Source organism: Chelon labrosus (assembly GCF_963514085.1).
Source record: "Chelon labrosus genome assembly, chromosome: 1".
In the NCBI taxonomy this organism is placed as follows: Eukaryota; Metazoa; Chordata; class Actinopteri; order Mugiliformes; family Mugilidae; genus Chelon; species Chelon labrosus.
This window is the reverse complement of record NC_140337.1, coordinates 21674976-21691908: the sequence shown is the minus strand read 5'-3', so window position 1 is coordinate 21691908 and position 16933 is coordinate 21674976. Positions and strand designations below refer to the sequence as shown.

Sequence of the window (16933 nt, the reverse complement as noted above, 5' to 3'; positions counted from 1 at the left end):
AGGGGTGGGGGGGTTCTTTTTCTTGAAAATCCAGTGATATAATCATCCTCTTTTTTTTTTTGATTAAATATAGTCAATACAAGTTCACATTCAGTCAACAAAAGACACAGGAAAGAAGCAAACGGAATCAGTAGGCTGTTTACATGTGGTCAGGTTATTGGGGGTTATGTTGGGTTATTTGGGGGTTAATTCTCTGAAGGAGATGCAGCCCCAGTTTGAGGTGCTTTCGGAACGAAGGAGTCCCCTGGATATCTGCACACCAATGCCTTTTCATAGAAGGCCAATTGGTTACACATTAAAAAGCTTTAGCGGGTGAAATTAAACATCTTCTTACGATGCCTCAGCTCGGTCTCCACTGGAGATAGAGGACAACCGAAAGGAATTAGTTAATGAAGCATCAGCCAATCGGTCTCAGACTTGTTAAATCTGCAGTGGATTATTATGAGGGACCTCGAGTTAAAGAGCAAAATCACATTCAGCCCCGTTGTGTGGCACTGCACCTCCTCCAGAGTTGGTGGTTAACGGTAGGTTAGGCGGTTAGATCATTAGTGGAGTTAAAGGGATTTTATTACCTTTGTCGAGTAGCCACTCGTCAACTACCCGACCAAGTCGGTATGGGATTCTTTGTCTAGCAATAGCCAGGCGGTCATTATCAAAGTTCCCTTTAAGAAATTTGGAGAAGACAAATTAAGAGAGGTTACAAAGAAATCTGGAAGTTGAAAGGTTAGAGGTTAGAAGGGCAACATGGCAAATGTTTAGCAAGTTATGTACTTTAAATCAGCTTTAGTTAGGACAGGAAGAACTTGAGGATGTGTTTTTGGGCTGGTTTGTTCGGTTAGACAAGTTAACAGCATTCTAGTTACCTTGAGTTTAAAAATGATTTATTTTAAATGCACTAACACGTTAAACAGATTTATGAATTATTTAGATAGAGCATGATTGCATTTGTGGAAGTGCTAACTTATGATAGCTGTCCGCTCAGTGAATACAACTTAGAGAAGCATTAGCAGTAATGAAGTAATAATTCAAGGTAGAATCGCACACAGCAAAACCAGCAAATCACTAAACAAGAGAATTATTACACTGTGGAGGAATAAAGCAGGGAGAAAAGGACATTTCAAAGTCGGCAATAAAACAGTATTTCACATGAGATAATCACACAGTATTAAAACACATTTCATGGTTGTTTCAGGGAAGACATGTTTTAGCTCCCGTCGCGCAAAAAGAGTTGATTAGCAAATCACCACCTCTCGAATATCCAACGACGCGGCGGCATTTTTGCAGCGTGTATCATCACTCCTCCATTCAATCCTCCACTTCAGCTAAAGCGAAAAGGATGTAGTGAAACTGCACTCTTGTTTTTTTTCTTCCCTTTCTCCCTTACGCATTAATGGAGCACTTCTCAGTGGCACTTGGCAATTAGCATCACTTCATCAGCGCGTCAGAGAAGTTTCATCGCTGCTGTGCAAACTTATTATCCCTCACTTCACTTCAATCAACCTCGGGGTCACGCGGCGTACATTCTCCAGCGCCGCCAACGGAGACGGGAGCTGGAATTAGGGGGAGATGAGGGCTGATGGTGCCCAGGCTTGGGGGGTAGGGGGGTGGAAGGGGATAGTTTGATGAAGTCTAATGCGGTGGCAAAGTCAGAGGATTAATTAGGAGTTATTGTCCATGTCAAGCGGCAATCTTCGCAGATTATAGGCTAAAAATCAAAGAGCCGTGCCGGCACAGTGACTCCTCGAACTGGGGATCCCCCCGGTGTCCTTGAGGAGGGATGAACTTCTGGAGAGTTCCAAAAAAATTATGAAACGTGCTAATATTATTATTACTATTATACAACAAGGCAGGAGTGATCCAGTTTGGAAAATGAATGAAACAGAAGCCGGAGCTGTGTCACTCGCTGCAGTTTAATGTGATCAAAAGAGACTTGAACCACGGGAGCTTTGTGACGCAGAAAAGGCTGGATTTATTTGCAGAGAGTTTGGGGGCCCACATCCAAGCAGCAAAAAAAAAGAAAAGAAAAGAAGAGGCCTTAAGTATATCCTGCATCCTCCCTAGTACACTTTGATTTTGCTCCCCTCACCCCTCCCCCGTCCCCCCCACTGCTCCGCGCTGCTGCAGTGATCTAAAATAGACCACCACTCAGCTCTGCAGTACCTACTTCCACTCCCCAGGGGTCTCCCTACCCACGCCTGCCTGCGCAAAAAAAAAAAAAAGAGAAAAGAAAAGAAGAGGCTCACATAGGAAGAGGAGAAGCAGCGTTTGCACGTGTGCACGGCGTATATGAGCAGACGCAGCTGCTTGTGCGTGGGGACGAGGGCCGCTGCGGAAAAGGTAGCGAGAACAGGGACGGGCAGAAGACGTGAAAAAAGGTGGGGACGCAATTAACATGTAAGAACAGCAAGGCTCACATGCTCCGGATGACACATGACACTTGCGTCTGCAGACATCGTGTTGGGTGAGAAGTGAGTCACGGGCGCGGGCCAATGAAATATGAAAAGCGGTGCGTGTTTTGATCTTTCTATAATGTGTAATGAAACCTCAATTAAGCCCTGAAGCGGATTCAGGTTTCACTGAAGTCTACATGTGATTACAGATGTTTTTTTTGTTTTTTTTTGTTGTTGTCCTAAATTAAACAGAAACTGCACATGTTCGCATGGCACTTAAGAAGAGCCAGGTACAGCCTCCTGGAAAAGCAGTTCAAGCAATTACTTTTTTAGTAATGACGCGGGCGCTCTCCCCGCTGCAATCACCGAATTAGGGAGAGGAGAGGCAGACGCTGCCGGCAGCGGAGAGAGGGAAAAAGGCGGGAGACGTGGAAGGGGCGTGGCGGAAAAGGCGGATTGGGGGGGAGGGGGGCTGCAGAGAAAAGGCGATCAAAATTACAACGGGAGCGAGAAGGGAAAACAGTGGGAGGCGGTGGTCCTTGGTGAGATGAATCAATCCCGCGTGTCCCCCCTCCCCTCCTACGTCCACATCTGCTGTCTCGTCCACAGGCCCTGACTAAGTCTCCTCCCTGCCTCCTCCTCCAACTTTCTGAATCACACCGAGCGAGGCAGCAACTTCCAGCAACTTAATCCCAGGGAGGATCCATTTTTTATCAGACACATAATTGTTGACAAGGATTATCAGCTGTGGGGGAGATGTAGTTCTCCCTCTAGTGGCGGGGGTCAGGCGCTGCAGGCATTAAAAAGCACTTCTCTAATGTTTTGTTGTGTTGTTGTTGTTCGTGGAATTTCTCATCGCTCGCTTCCGTCACTCTTTCCTTAATCCCTTTTCCTTGTCTTGCTCACTTATTCATTCCTTCCGCCTCTGCTTTGCTCTGTCCTTTTCCTCACTCGTTCACCTTTAAGTCTTTGCGGCCTCTTCCTCATCCCTGCTCTCTCATTGTTCCTTCCCCCCTCTTCCTCCCGCACATCCCTCACCTGCCCCCTTAATTCCAGCTTTTAGTTCTGTTTCTTCGCCGTGTCCTGGTAACACAGTGAGTTTATTACTGGGATATTAAATGTAGTACATTGCATCACCGGCGCTGCCATCCATTACGACTCTCTCTCTCTCTCTCACACACACACATACACACACACAGTCTGACTCAGTACTTAGCAGGCAAAGTAATAAATGCTGAGGGTGAAGAGTGTTTGTACTGTATGCTAATGTGAGCGCGTTCATTCCCTCGCAAACGGCGGTGAGTGACAACACCATCAACAACCGAAGACAATGCAGGAAACGTCAAACAGCGGCTCTGCGTCTCCGCTCGAAGCAAAAGAGACAGGACGAGGTGAAGAAATTTTTTCCTTTGTTTTGTTTTGTTTTGGCGTGTCCTCTACGCCGCAGTGTCAGAAAATCTAAATTCCTCCGCGCCCTGCTTGTTTGTTTGCATCTGTTTGCGCTGGGATCCTTGGAGAAATAAGTCATTCCGCGTGAGCCGGGCGAAACTTCTCCCTTCCCCGCTCTTCTCTCCGCCAGCCGAGGCCTGCTCTGCATGAGAATGGGGAGGTTAGATTAAACAGCTGGGCCCCCCCTCCCCCGCACCTCCAACCCCCGCTCTCTCTCCTCCCCTATGGTTGCCGTTGCGCTCGCGCCGTTCCCGAAACTGTTCCTTTCTTTCTTGATGTGAAAGGCGACAAGGCAGCACTCTAGAAAAACTGATGTACGAGACAGAAAAAGACAGAGTAAATCTGACAGTGGTCCTAAGCTGTAGAGGTGAGTATTTTTTTTCTTTCACGACCATCCTCCACTAATGGACACCAGAGATTTGCATGCACGCTAATGTTCCCTTAAAGGTGTACAAGAGCGAGAACAAACTTCTCTAATAATGCAGGTTGAACATGATGGATGGGCTCAAAGGAAGGATCCTCTTGGCTGTATCACGACAAACTGAGGCTCTTGGGATCTGGAACTTCATCCATGCAGGTTTATCTCTTTGGCACCAAGACTTAAACATATAGTCCTTCATGTTTAAGAGCTGGATCTTTCTATAGTTTGGCTGCTCAAATAGCAGAAGGCGACACTAAAAGTATTTTTATTAATGACCTATTACAGCTGAAATAATCTGTTTAATTGAATAAAATGGAGCGCACGGTATGAGTCACGCACTAGCAGACTCTTTTCATGTCAACATCAGAGGGTGGTCCACGCTGTTCATGTATGTTTGCCCAGCCAACACGCCCGTGGCTCTGGACCACCCCCCGAGGCTGAGACATCCTGCCATTTCCACTCTGGAAGCCAGAGACGAGTCTGTCCTCCCCCATGTTTGCCGCCTGGAGCATCGTCCGGATTAACAAGCCCTGATGGGGCCGGTTCCGGGTGGGTATCACGGTTGCGGTGCTAGGAGCAGGGCAAGGGCACGTTGATTGACTGGCACCTCGGGGAGGCGCAAAGCAAGGTGGAGGACGGGTGAGAGTACCTTTTTCTGTGCCTGTCTGGAAGAGCTGGACCTGAGTGTGATGATTATCCCACATATGAATCATGTATGTCTGTATGACTACATGCGAGTGTGTGCGGGGGACTCTCCAAGGAGCCAACTGTATATCATGTAGCTCTGCAGGCAGCCAGATGCCCTTGTACAGGACACCCACATCGGAAATCCATCCACAAGAATGGAGATTACATTGGAGACGATTGGCCGGCGGCCATCGCGCTCTCCCTCCCTCTCGCAGAAACCTCTCTCTGTCAGACTAGCCTCATTCTGTTTTTCATTAGGTAACTTCAGATGGATCGCTCTCATATCCACTGGGTGTTTTTGAGAGCAGATGGGTCGAAGAAAACCGCTGGCCCGTGTGCCGTAACCTTGCGCTACTAAGTGCACCGCTGCAAAAATCATGTTTTGTTTGCAAAGTTTCTGTTTGAAAGTGATCAAATCTGCCAGTGTGGTAGAATACACCAACCAGGCATAACATTATGACCACCTTCCTAATACTGTGCCTCCTAAACAGTTGTGACTCATGTGAGAATGGACATGGACCTTCTGAGGGTGTCCTGTGGTGTCTGGCAACAGAATGTTGTTAGTGGGGGGGGGGGGGGGGGGGGGGGCTTTGGGTCCTATAAGTCATCGCACAGATACTTGACCAGTTTGGGACCTAGGGAATTTGGAGGCCAGGTCAACACTTTAAGCATTTTTGGGTTGTGTGCCTGTGTCAGACTGCATCATGCTGGGGATGGCTGCTGAACATCAAGGAGTGTGATTGCTCATTGTCCCCCCACCCCATTGTCACTGGGGTGGGGGTGCCTCGTCTGGTCTAGGTGGGTGCTACATGTCTAAGTAACATCCACACCAAATGAATGCCAGGTCCAAAAGCAGAACATTGCATTGTCAAAAGATGGTCAATGTCATAATGTTGTGGCTGATTGGTGTTGACCTAATAGAGAGCTTTCGTTCAGTTTCAACAGTGTCAGTATCTTGACAACTGACAGAAAACATCACAAGTAAAATAAAAAAAAAGTCATGCCATCGTGGAGGATAATTGAAATAATGAGTCGAATTTGAAAGAACAAGCATTTCGGTGCTCGAAAACGGATTGAATTAACGCGATAAGATGGAATTTTTTTCGTCAGCCAAGGACTTCTGACAAGCCGTTTCATGATGTGAACCGCCGGGGAAAAAGAGAGCGAATTACCCTGCCACCCCACTCCTTTGTTCAAACGTAAATACACCACTCATGCCTGCGCGCATTCGGAACCAGCGGTGTCTAACTGTTTTAACTGCTACCTCATCATTCATGTATGCGGCAGTTATCAATCCAGCGGCTCGTTTTCATTTCCCCCCACTCCCTCTCTTCTCGCTTCGACAGGATCTCCGCCACCTTTCATCTCGGCCACGGTGGATTTGTGCGAGGGTGGCTCCCCCCCCTCCTTCACCGCCGCCCCCCCTCTAACTCATGTGGAAATCAAAGTTGTCACTTCTCTAATTACCCAAAGCAATCTTTTCCCTTTCCTGATCTGCACTACTTAGCTGCCTCTCTCCACTTTCTCTCCCTCCTCATCATTACTTCCGTCACTATTTCCCTATTCTCTCGCTCTCTGTCTCTCTCTCTCTCTTTCCATCATCCCATAGCCACAGGCCAATAATTGGAGATACCTTCCAACTGTGCACGATCCAATCAGAAGAAGTCGCAGAGCACCAGAGGCCCAATAAGAACCAGCAGAACAAGCGGGGAAACTGTCATCAGTGACAAGTGACTAAGCTGGCTGACTTATATTAACGCTTGTGGACTTTTTTTTTCTTTTTTTTTTTTTTTTGCTGCACTCTCCTGAATATAATGAACATAATAAAAACCCAAATTATGACAAATGTCAGCCACGCATCATGTCACATTAATGGCCTCAGAATACTAGCATTTTTCTTTCTTTCTTTTTTTTTTCCAGTGGCATCATTAGACCAGAGTGTCGCTTAAAAAAAAAAAAAAAAAAATCTGCCTGTTTTCGTCAATATCCGCAAGAATAAACTATATATTTATGTGCTAATAGAATTTGAATCAAAATGATAACGAAAATACGACTTGCAGGGGACCAATGCACTTCTTGGATACCTTTATCTGCTGCCTTGTATGGACTCTGACACACTCTGATTATAACTGTAAATGATTTGTGCTTTTACAGTAGTGCCAGGGACTGTTGAAACCATAGACTGTACGTACCATGGTCGTCAAACCATAGCAACGTATCGTCACGTCCTTGCATTGGCCAAACTGACGCTATTTTCTCGGGGATACGGGCGGCGCCATCTTGCGAGTTTTGGAGCTTGTAGTTGCCTAAACTAAAATCTAAAAGGACAGAAACCATCCTTGGAAAAACATTAGTTGACATGTATTTTGGTGTTTTAGTTTGGCCCAAGTCCCATCCAGTAACATGTAGGAGGCGGAGCTTATGACCTATACTGCAGCCAGCCACCAGGGGGAGCTCTAGTTGCTTTTGCTTCACTTTTCCGGAGCAGTTCCGTCGCCCATCTTTATACTGCCTATGGTTGAAACAGTAAATGCGATAATTATCCTACCTAAAAGGACCCTGACTCTGCTGTTCAACTTAGCAAACCAGTGTAAGGAAAAGTTAACATAAGTGAAGAGTTTAAAAAGAAGAAAATACGGACCAACGGGTCACTACGGCCCCGTCAAGACCTTTACAATAACATGAGTCCTGGGAAATCTTAAAGTGCAGGTGTGAACACAGGTGTGAACACACTCAGGACACATCTACGCATGCGCTGTCAGTGAGTGAAAGAGACGCACACACAACAACAGCTGTTTGTGGTTCTGAAACAGCAGTAGAGATCCATTAGAGACGGCAGCCGTTACATTATTCTACTGCTTTTCAAAAGATGTCAACTTTTATTTGCGTACAGAGCGAAAAAATTAGATTGGACCTCAAGTACTGGCTAGGGACGCATGTGGAAACGCATTTTGATGATGCCAGGTGTGACCACAGGAACTTAAAGCTGGCCACTTGCCACTGGATTGCCCAGGTTGTATGGTAAAGCAAAGGTCTGAACTGGGCCTACAGCACAGGAGAGGCGAGCTAGCCCTAGCTCTTTGGATTTCCCTTTTCGTATGACAAATGCACTGGCATCTGCTGGTGTGGAGAGTTATATCCTCTCAGGATTGTTAAACAGATGTCCAGTGTAGTCTTTGTGGTGTCTACAAGTGCAGCCTTTCCGCCCAGACACAGACGACGGGAGGCGATGCAGCCACGGTCGGCCTTCGCTGCCATTTCGACGCCGGTTTTGGTGAGCCCTAACCCTCGTCTGTCATCTTCTGTTTGATGGACCGTTAAAGCCACGCTACACTGCTTCAGTTCAGACGCCCGAGCTAGTAAAGTGAAATCCAGTCCATGTTCAGCTAAAGTTGCTACGCCTCCGGTGATTTATTCGCCTGCGTTGTCTTTTACAGAGTGCCCCCCTCTCCTATCTTAATCCTGCTGCTATCCCCCTTACTTTTAGCTTCTGTAACTACTTTTAGAGTGCTCTCGTATTGCTTTTTCGCCAAAGGGGAGAGCGGTGCAGATCTTCTGGGTTGCCCATCTTCCTTGCGTCTTCACGGTTGGTTTTCCTGTCTTTCTGAGTGTGGAGGTCAGAAAGACAATGACGGATACCGTGAGACATAAAGGCGGTGATAAAAAAAATAAAAAAAGGGGAAAGAGGAAGGAAAGAGCACAGCTGAGAGCTTTGTTGACCCCTTTTCTTACACCATTTATCTGAGGAGTAAGAACATCTTAACAGCTCAGTCGGAAGAGCTGCCGCTGACCTCACCGGCACAAAGAGTCTCCCTTTTCATCTGTGAATCCACATCTCTCTCTCCTTCCTTTTTCTTCCCTCTAATGGCCAGCCTTCACGCTGAACCGATCCTCTAAATGCCTCGCCGAATGAAAACAGGGAACGACAATAGCCCTGCCTTTGTACTTCGTCTACGTTCCTGCTTCCTCCTCTTCCTTTTTTCTCTCCTTGATTTATGATCTGTGTTAGCTGGTCTTCTCAAAATTAACATAAGCGCATCCGGGTGCATTTAAAGCAGCAGGTAATGCTGTGAAGTTACTCTTGTCTTATGTATGTACAATGCATTGCATGTATACGTGCGTGCATGTGCAGGCTGTGCATGCGCTGCATCATGCCGTACAGACGATATGTAATCTTCCCCGCTGTGATGCAATCCAATTTGCGAAGCGCTTATTATTTCGTAACATGCGAAGCCTCATCATCCATCACAGCGGTGACAGTAGCTTACTTCCAGCATGTGTGCGGATCTCGCCTGTCTTTTTTTTCCCCCCACCAAACATCCCCTTCTCTTTCTCTTCCTCTCTCCATTATTCTTCACCGCCAATCCATCACTCTCCAGCGACGCATCCCCGCCACTTTTCTGCTTTCCTGCCTTTCCGCCTCCCTGTGCCGTCATCCCCCCCCTTCAGCCCACTGCTTTGCAACCGCTTCCTCTTCCTAATTCTTCCCCAATGAAGCCCTGTCAGAACCCAGAGTGACAACCCTTTTGTAGATCTGCCGCTTGTAAATACTGACGAGAGAGTGGGAAACGGTAAGTGCGGGAGCAAGACGGCACACTGTGCTCTCTCATTGGTCATAATGGCACTGTTATGAGGCAGCAAAATATGGTAATCGCAGCCAATAAGCTGCGGTGGTGACGATATAACCACGGTAGTAAAATGCGTAATGATTATCCAAAGCTCAGGGGGCACCGCAGTCAGGTCCAAATGCCAAGTGTGCTGTAAACCCGCAGGAAATGAATGGATTTTTCCAGAAGCCCCCCTTCTTTCCTTAATGTCATCATTTACTGGGGTGAATTACTATGATGACAAAAAAAAGGAAATGGAAAGTGATTTGCAAAGAGGATGATGATGAGATGGAGTGTAAGACGAAGCCTCAAAATAAATAACAAAACTAAACACTCAAGCTATCGCATACACTAAAGTCCTTTCAGCACTTAGAAACATTTTGTCCCTTGAAGCCTTTTCTTTTTCCTGGCCTGTTTCTTCAGGGCACAGCAGCAGCTGAAAATGCAGCCGGCTCCTGGTAAGATGGGGATTAATGCTGTAGCAGGCCCCCACTCAGTAAATCGGACCTCCCCTCTGAGTGCCTGAGCGCTATGATCAGTGCGGGGGTGAAGCAGAGGCTGCAGGGAGAGTCAGAAAGCCCGGGAGAGAACAGCCTTAAAAATAATGCGCGGTTTATATGTCTGCGTCAATTTGACCTCACGCAGACCTCAGTGCCACAGTCTGACGTGCACCTCCCCAGAAATGTAGCTATGCGTCACGGCGACACAGGCCGCAAGAGCTGTGATCGGTCCGCTCGGTGGTTCCATCTGCTTCTCCATCTCCGCAAATTTCAGTGAAAGTTTCAATCGCCATTGTTGTGCGTAGGTTACGTCTTCTATGTCCCACAGAGGTATAAACCGCACTTAAGAAGCCTTTCACTGGAGCCTATCCCAGCTGTCATCGGGCGAGAGGTGGGGTACACCCTGGACAGGTCTCCAGTCTATCTCAGGGACCGAGAGACAGACGACCAGTCACACTCACACCTACGGCCAACTTAGAATCACCAATGAACCTAACGAGCACATCTTTGGACGGTACCTGGAGAGAACCCATGCAGACACTGTGAGAAAATGCCAACTCTACACAGAAAGGATTCAAACCCAGACCCTTCTTGCTGTGAGGCATCACCAGTGCTAACCACTACACCGCTGTGCAGAGAGTTACCTTTATAGATACATCAAAACATGTTTTTTTAGTTCAGAGAAAGAAATTCTGCTGAAAAAAAAAACATAATTTATTTATGTTTTAGCATTTAGCAAGGTCAAATACATTTTGTAGTGTTGTTACCAAACTTGGCTAATCAGTTATACCGCAAAACAAAAGCAACTGCTAACACTAGACGCTACTGCTCATCAAGTAAGGTTGTAAATAAATGAAACCTTAAATTTGCAAGAGGAAACATATGTTTTTCTTTCAAAGGCTGCCAGGTTACTTTCAGGGGAATTCTGTCTGATGCAAAATAATCTAGATCTAATCTAAGAGAAGTCAGGCACTCTCTAAATTTTGGCAACTGCAACTCACCATAATCAACATATATATCAACATCCTCGAGGGCAAACAGACATTAAGGGTTTCTTGAAGACGTAGCTTGAAGACTGGTGGGGCGTTGGGTTTCAAATACGATCATCTGGGTGTTTCCCACCTGAATATTGACTGGGTAATGACCCACAAACGTCCAGAGACTACAGTCTTTGAAACGTGTCGTGTAAGTATAAGGTTAACGTTAACAGACACCACTCAAGGAAGTTGCTGATTGCACCATTGACAGTATATAAATATGGACAATGCGTTCCCACTTCCTTGCATTGGCCAAACCGACGCTAATTTTCCCGGGGTTGCGGACAGCTGCATTGAACTAGGAGGCGGAGCTTATGACCTATACAGCAGCCACCCACTAGGTGGAGCTGTATTTGCTTTTTCTTCACTTTTGAGGAGCTGTTCCACCGTCCATCTTTATACGGTCCCGTACAACCCTAACGTAACCCTAACCGGTCCTTTAGAACTGTAGAAGATACTTGGATGAAACGCATTCAAGAAACTCTTTACCTTCTTTAACATTTTTTTGGCTACAGTCTCAAGGTGTAAATGGAGGTGAAGCATTTTGGGTAGACAGACGTTAAGACTATGTAGTAAACTGATGGCAGATTATATCTCAGTCCACTTCCCTTCCTGTTCAGAAAGGTATTGTCCAATCTGTCGTAGATGGCCTCCATAGATGCTCTCCGCTTTTAGAACCAAGTTAGAATCCAAGGCTTCTTTGCATGCTTTGGTCAGTCAGAAAAGAATACTCTTAAAGGGCCTAAAATTATAAAACGCACCACTGCAGACTAAATAATTAGCCACATCCGATCTGCTACCTTTCTCACAACAGATGACCAGTAAATAAAGGGAGCCGGGTGTGAAACGCCGCAATTACAGTCCGTATGGCACCGCTGCTAACATCTGCCGGCTTATCTGTGACCAGGTTGAGTCGCTCAGCGCGATGCACGGATCCTTTTATTGAGCCATTGTGCCCTTTTGAGAAAACGAGAGCCCGGGACGGTGCCAATAACCGTTGCTGCGGGACCCACCGGGGACACCTGACACACCGGATTAGCTGTCCGGGGCGAGCCTCTGACACTTTTTGTCTGCTCTCTGTCCGTCAACGGCGTAAAAAAAATGTATGATACGCGCACAATGAGCCGTCAGACACGCACCGAGACACCCACAGACACGCAGACTCCCCCGGGGACGGCAAACATCACTTCGTGGGACATCAGGAGACGTGTTGCTTCGCCGTCGAGTGCGCCTGACCCGTGACGGCCGTGTTTGCTGTCAACATCTTGTCTCTCCGCATCATCACCTCGCAATGGCCTTCTGTTTATAAGTCGGCTGCTGGCAAGCCCGGGCCTTAATGGAGGCTTTGTGAGTAAAGGAACACAAACACTAATGAATCTAAGAGACATTTTTGGACCGAGGCCCCGGTTACAGTTTGTCGGGAGAGGATACACAAAGACAACCTGTTACTGTCTTTCTTGTGACAGGTGACACATTCCTTTAATCTCCAGCATCCTTCTCCTCATCCTCTGGGAATTTTAGGAGCCGAGGAATTGCCCCGCATGTAATTCTTTACACAAAGTTTTAGGCATCGCTCAAAACTGCAATGGCAAACGACGGGGCTGTCTAGTGTGGGTCGAAGCAATCCCTTTGGGGCAGGAGACTTCACAGGAAACTGCACTTCCATGTTTTGTTAGAAGGACCAGACAAATGTGGCACCTGTTACGCTTACGAGAAAACCCCATCGGAGGCGTCTTCCACGGCAGCTTGTTCTATTTTATTCCTAAATCTGGTTACAAGGACACTTTAAGATGATTTTAATGTTCTACCGGGACAACATGACAATGATGTTGCATAATGTGAGCGCGGAGGAAATGAAGGGGGTCTGAAGGCGTTCCGAAATCGCGAGTAAAGAGTGTTTTGCCCCATTTAGAGAACGGCGACATGTCTCCAATCTGGGTCACAGGAACTCGCGTCGACAAGGGAGCTCCTTTATTTTTTCCACCTCTCCACAAAATACATCCGCCATTCGCTTTTATTTCCGCGCCTCGCGTGTCAGGTCGGATGCTGCAATCCCCCCACACCTTCACCCCTCACTCACTCACTCTCTCTCTCTCCCCCCTCTCCTCCGCCCTTTTGTGCCCGAGCCCCATCCGAGGTTTTGCTTTCCTAATGTGTAACATCTCAGCCTCCCCAGGACGCCTCCCCCAACCAGACGATGACGACTGGAACCTTCAAAGCGGGCGCCCCAAAAATAGTTTGAGTGTATCTAGCACACATAAATGAATCAAAGCCATTCTGCCACCAGCTAGCCCTCCCCCCTCCCGCTCTCATCTCCATCCATTTCCTTCCCTTGGCCCCGATAACCTCCTAAAACTTCAGACGGGCAAACACAAAACTCATCAGCTAAACTAACAAACGGCAACAAAATAACACTCTTCAATTCTTGATCAGCAGAGGAAAAGGAAAGGAGCGTTTGATGAGGACAACAACAGCGGCGAAGGAGGGCGGAAGGGAAGAGGAATAAAAGGAATACAATATGGGCCGTGCATTAATGTTTCTTGATGAAACAAAACACAGATCTGGATGATGACACTCACTTGCCGACGCGAAACCGGCTCCTCCGCCGTTATTTTTTTCCTGAACGGCTCGTACTATTGTGAGGCGAAGGCCCCTCTGCGGAGCGCGTGCGGGGAAAAGGGCTGCATTTCCATCATAATAACAGCTGAAAAGAGTGAACTGTCACAGGGCGCTTCCTCCTCCGGCTGTGATGCATGCCCCTCGGTTGGGTCTCACTGTGCTGATGGATGAGCGAGAGAGCGCGCTCCTCTCGGAAAAAGCCAAAACAAAGCCTCAAAATATGGGATCACCGCTGTGACAGAGAATGTCACGGCCCCGTCGCGCTATATGTCAAAGAGAGCAAATATCAGGGCCACATTAGCGGCGCTCTCCTCGCCGCGTGAAACAATGACAGCGCTTTTTAGACAATGGAGACGGAGCGCGTCGACTTCTGCAGGAATGGAGATTTACAAGTTGGACAGCGACCGGTCCTGATTTTGTATTCAGGTAGCATTGACGCAGGGAGTCTAGCTTTTGCCTGGTTTGTGATGGGAACACAAAATGTCTTCCTTTGAAACAACCATGAACATTGGGGTAAAACACATTGGAGAGAGAAATTAAGCGAGAGCCTCTGTATGACCAAAAATAGCCTCGTAATTCCGGCCAAAATAGAATACCGTGATTACAGTTAAACAATTAGCATTAGGGAATTAGCTAACACTCCCCAGCAGTGACTCACCGGGCGTCCCCCCCCCCCTCGTTTGAAGCCTGTAAAGATGTTGCATCTTGAAGCCAAGGTCCAGCCGCAACCTGACCGGCGTATTCGCGGCACACCCTGGGCTATTCAGGGCCGGCCTCACAGTGCCAGGAGCTACAATGATAGACTAACTGCAGGGACCTGGGGATGCTCTTAGACAGGAGATTGCTTGCCTCGGGAAGGCTGTTTTTGCTCTTCCTGCCTCTTAGACCAGAACCCGACTTAATCGCCCACAATAATACAGGCAATCTCTAATATGAATGTCACGATAAATAAACCAGAATGTGTTTCTTTAAAAGGATCACTTTTAGAGGCACATTGCAGGCTGAAGTAATGAATATTTCTTTTCCAGGGCTCTCTCTTTTTTTTCTCTCTCCACTGCGTTATTCAGTTTATCAGAAAATTCAACACTGTGAAAGTTCTAATCAAACGCTGATTGCTCCCTCCCTCCCTCCCTCCCTGCCTCCCTCGGCTCAGAGATGAGGGCCCCTCCTCCTACCTGTGGGGAAACGTTCGATGACAGGCTGGTTGTCCACCTGTAGCGTGGCGTTGCCGCCACTGCGCGTGAATCGCACCACGTGGTATTTGCCGTCGCTCACCATCACCGCGCTCTCCTCGATGATTATGTCGTCCGTTCCCACGTTGAAGATCACGCCGATCTTTCCCCGTTCCTGAAAAATACAAAGAGGATTGTGAGGGGAGTCCACCAAAGTACAGAGATAACAGGTCTGGAAGATTCACCCATCCCTAACCTAACCCTAACCTAACCCTAGCCTATCCCTAACCTAACCTATCCCTAACCTATCCCAAACCTTACGCAAGCCTATCCCTAACCTATCCCTAACCTATCCCTAGCCAATCCCTAACCTCACCCGAGCCTATCCCTAGCCTAACCCTAACCTATCCCTAGCCTATCCCTAACCTAATCGTAACCAATCCCTCTATGTCTAAAGTCCTAGCTTAACCTCCTGCTTCAAATGACATTCAAACATTTTGAACGAAATATATATACATTTTTAAATCAAGCTTCATGAGATTGTGACATCTGCCCATCAATACAGATTCACTGCTCTGGTCTAAAGGTCATGTTCGCTTTGGAATGTAATACTTCTCATGATCCCTTAACCCCCCTAAGGGTTAGTGATGGTTATTTTTTACCCATCAATAACCCCGTCGAGTGTAGCTAGTTTCTGGCTAGCATCGCAGAACGACAACCGATTCACAAATGCATGGCAGGAATCATCCACCCACACCTGAGGGACAAAGGACATTCTCTTGAGGGCATCAACGTACACATTTTAGCCAGAGAAGACAGATGTTTTGAAAGAAAGAAGGAAGGAAGGAAGGAAGCCATCTATGTCCCCCCATTCACACCTTGAGACTGGGTTGTTAGTGTACCATTCATTGGGGGAACGAAGGAAAACAAGTACAGGTAAGTGGGCATCACCAACAGATGTTCCCAATAAAACCTCAATCTCTACCAGAACTGAAGATGCTGCTTCATGGACCGGCAAAACATCTTCTCGAAACCCTAGAAGTCCAGTTGCCAACGTTCCAGATTGTTTTTGGATAAAGCCAATCATGATGTCTTTGTGTACGTGAATGCATTACACTGGAGCACTTCCACTGGCAGCTGAACACCACTTACATAGCAGTGAAATGCAACTGAATTGCAGTCATCCGGCCGTGTAACAATCCCTTCTAACGCACACGGTTGCTCTTTTGTCGTCCCATGACAAAAAAAATCAAAAGATATTTTTCTTGAGTGAACAGAGAGACCTCACACACATCAGCCTGGTAAAGAACGGAGTACTTGCTGAGGACTCAGGCACCTTTAGTATTCATCAACCGGGTGACCCCCTCCCCTCTCCCATCTATTAGTGTTGACAGCCGCCCACTGCTTCGAGTTTATTACAGTCAACCGCCTACTCTACTCTCCTCTCCCGCCATCTCTCTCCTCTCCCTCTATGGTTCCTGTCCTCAGTCCCGGGAAAGGTCAAAGTCATTTACAGAGTTACAGTCTGAGAATGAGGCGCAGAACAAGGCTGAGAGAGAGAGAGAGAGAGGCAGAGAGAAGAGAAAGGGAAATGGTACATATCAGACAGCACCATTACAGACAACTTCTCTGTCTGGCTGCAGTAAATCCTCCGCTGCAGTTTTGTTCTGCACAGACCCGGCTCCGGTAACTGCCGCCCATGCCACAGACAGGAACACATCCCGGCTGTCACTATAGGTCAAGCTCATTTGCAGACGGGGGTCACATTTCCAAGGCGGCTATCTCGCTCGCTGCAGCTACAACTCCACCCCGACCCCATTACCTCATTAGCAATGTGCATTTATTTTACCACTCTCCATATGCTGATATATTCGGAGGTGAAACGCGTGGCTTTTTCGCCCGGCGGCGGTTTTCCATTATTCATGGCCGATTAGGCATTTTTAAAAAAGAAAATAAAACACCCTAATGTTAACAGAACTTTAAATAGCCAGTTAATTGAGTAAATAAGTGCAGAGGTTGTACAGTAAGTTAATGATCAGGATAATAAGACA

The 16933-nt window shown here is 47.2% G+C and overlaps 1 protein-coding gene across 3 annotated transcripts in view; it reads right to left on the bottom strand.

Annotated features, from left to right (window-relative positions):
- Nucleotides 1–16933, bottom strand: part of nrxn2b (neurexin 2b) — a gene marked incomplete at its 3' end in the record, with an annotated part of 633819 nt that overhangs the window by 30002 nt on the left and 586884 nt on the right. For 2 of the 3 annotated variants that reach the window (XM_084551817.1, XM_084551819.1), the window contains one exon: nucleotides 14886–15057. In XM_084551817.1, the coding sequence (XP_084407943.1) occupies nucleotides 14886–15057 (172 nt within the window). Of the gene's footprint in view, nucleotides 1–572; nucleotides 663–14885; nucleotides 15058–16933 lie in introns of all 3 variants that reach the window. The other variant, XM_084551818.1, reaches the window with a different exon arrangement.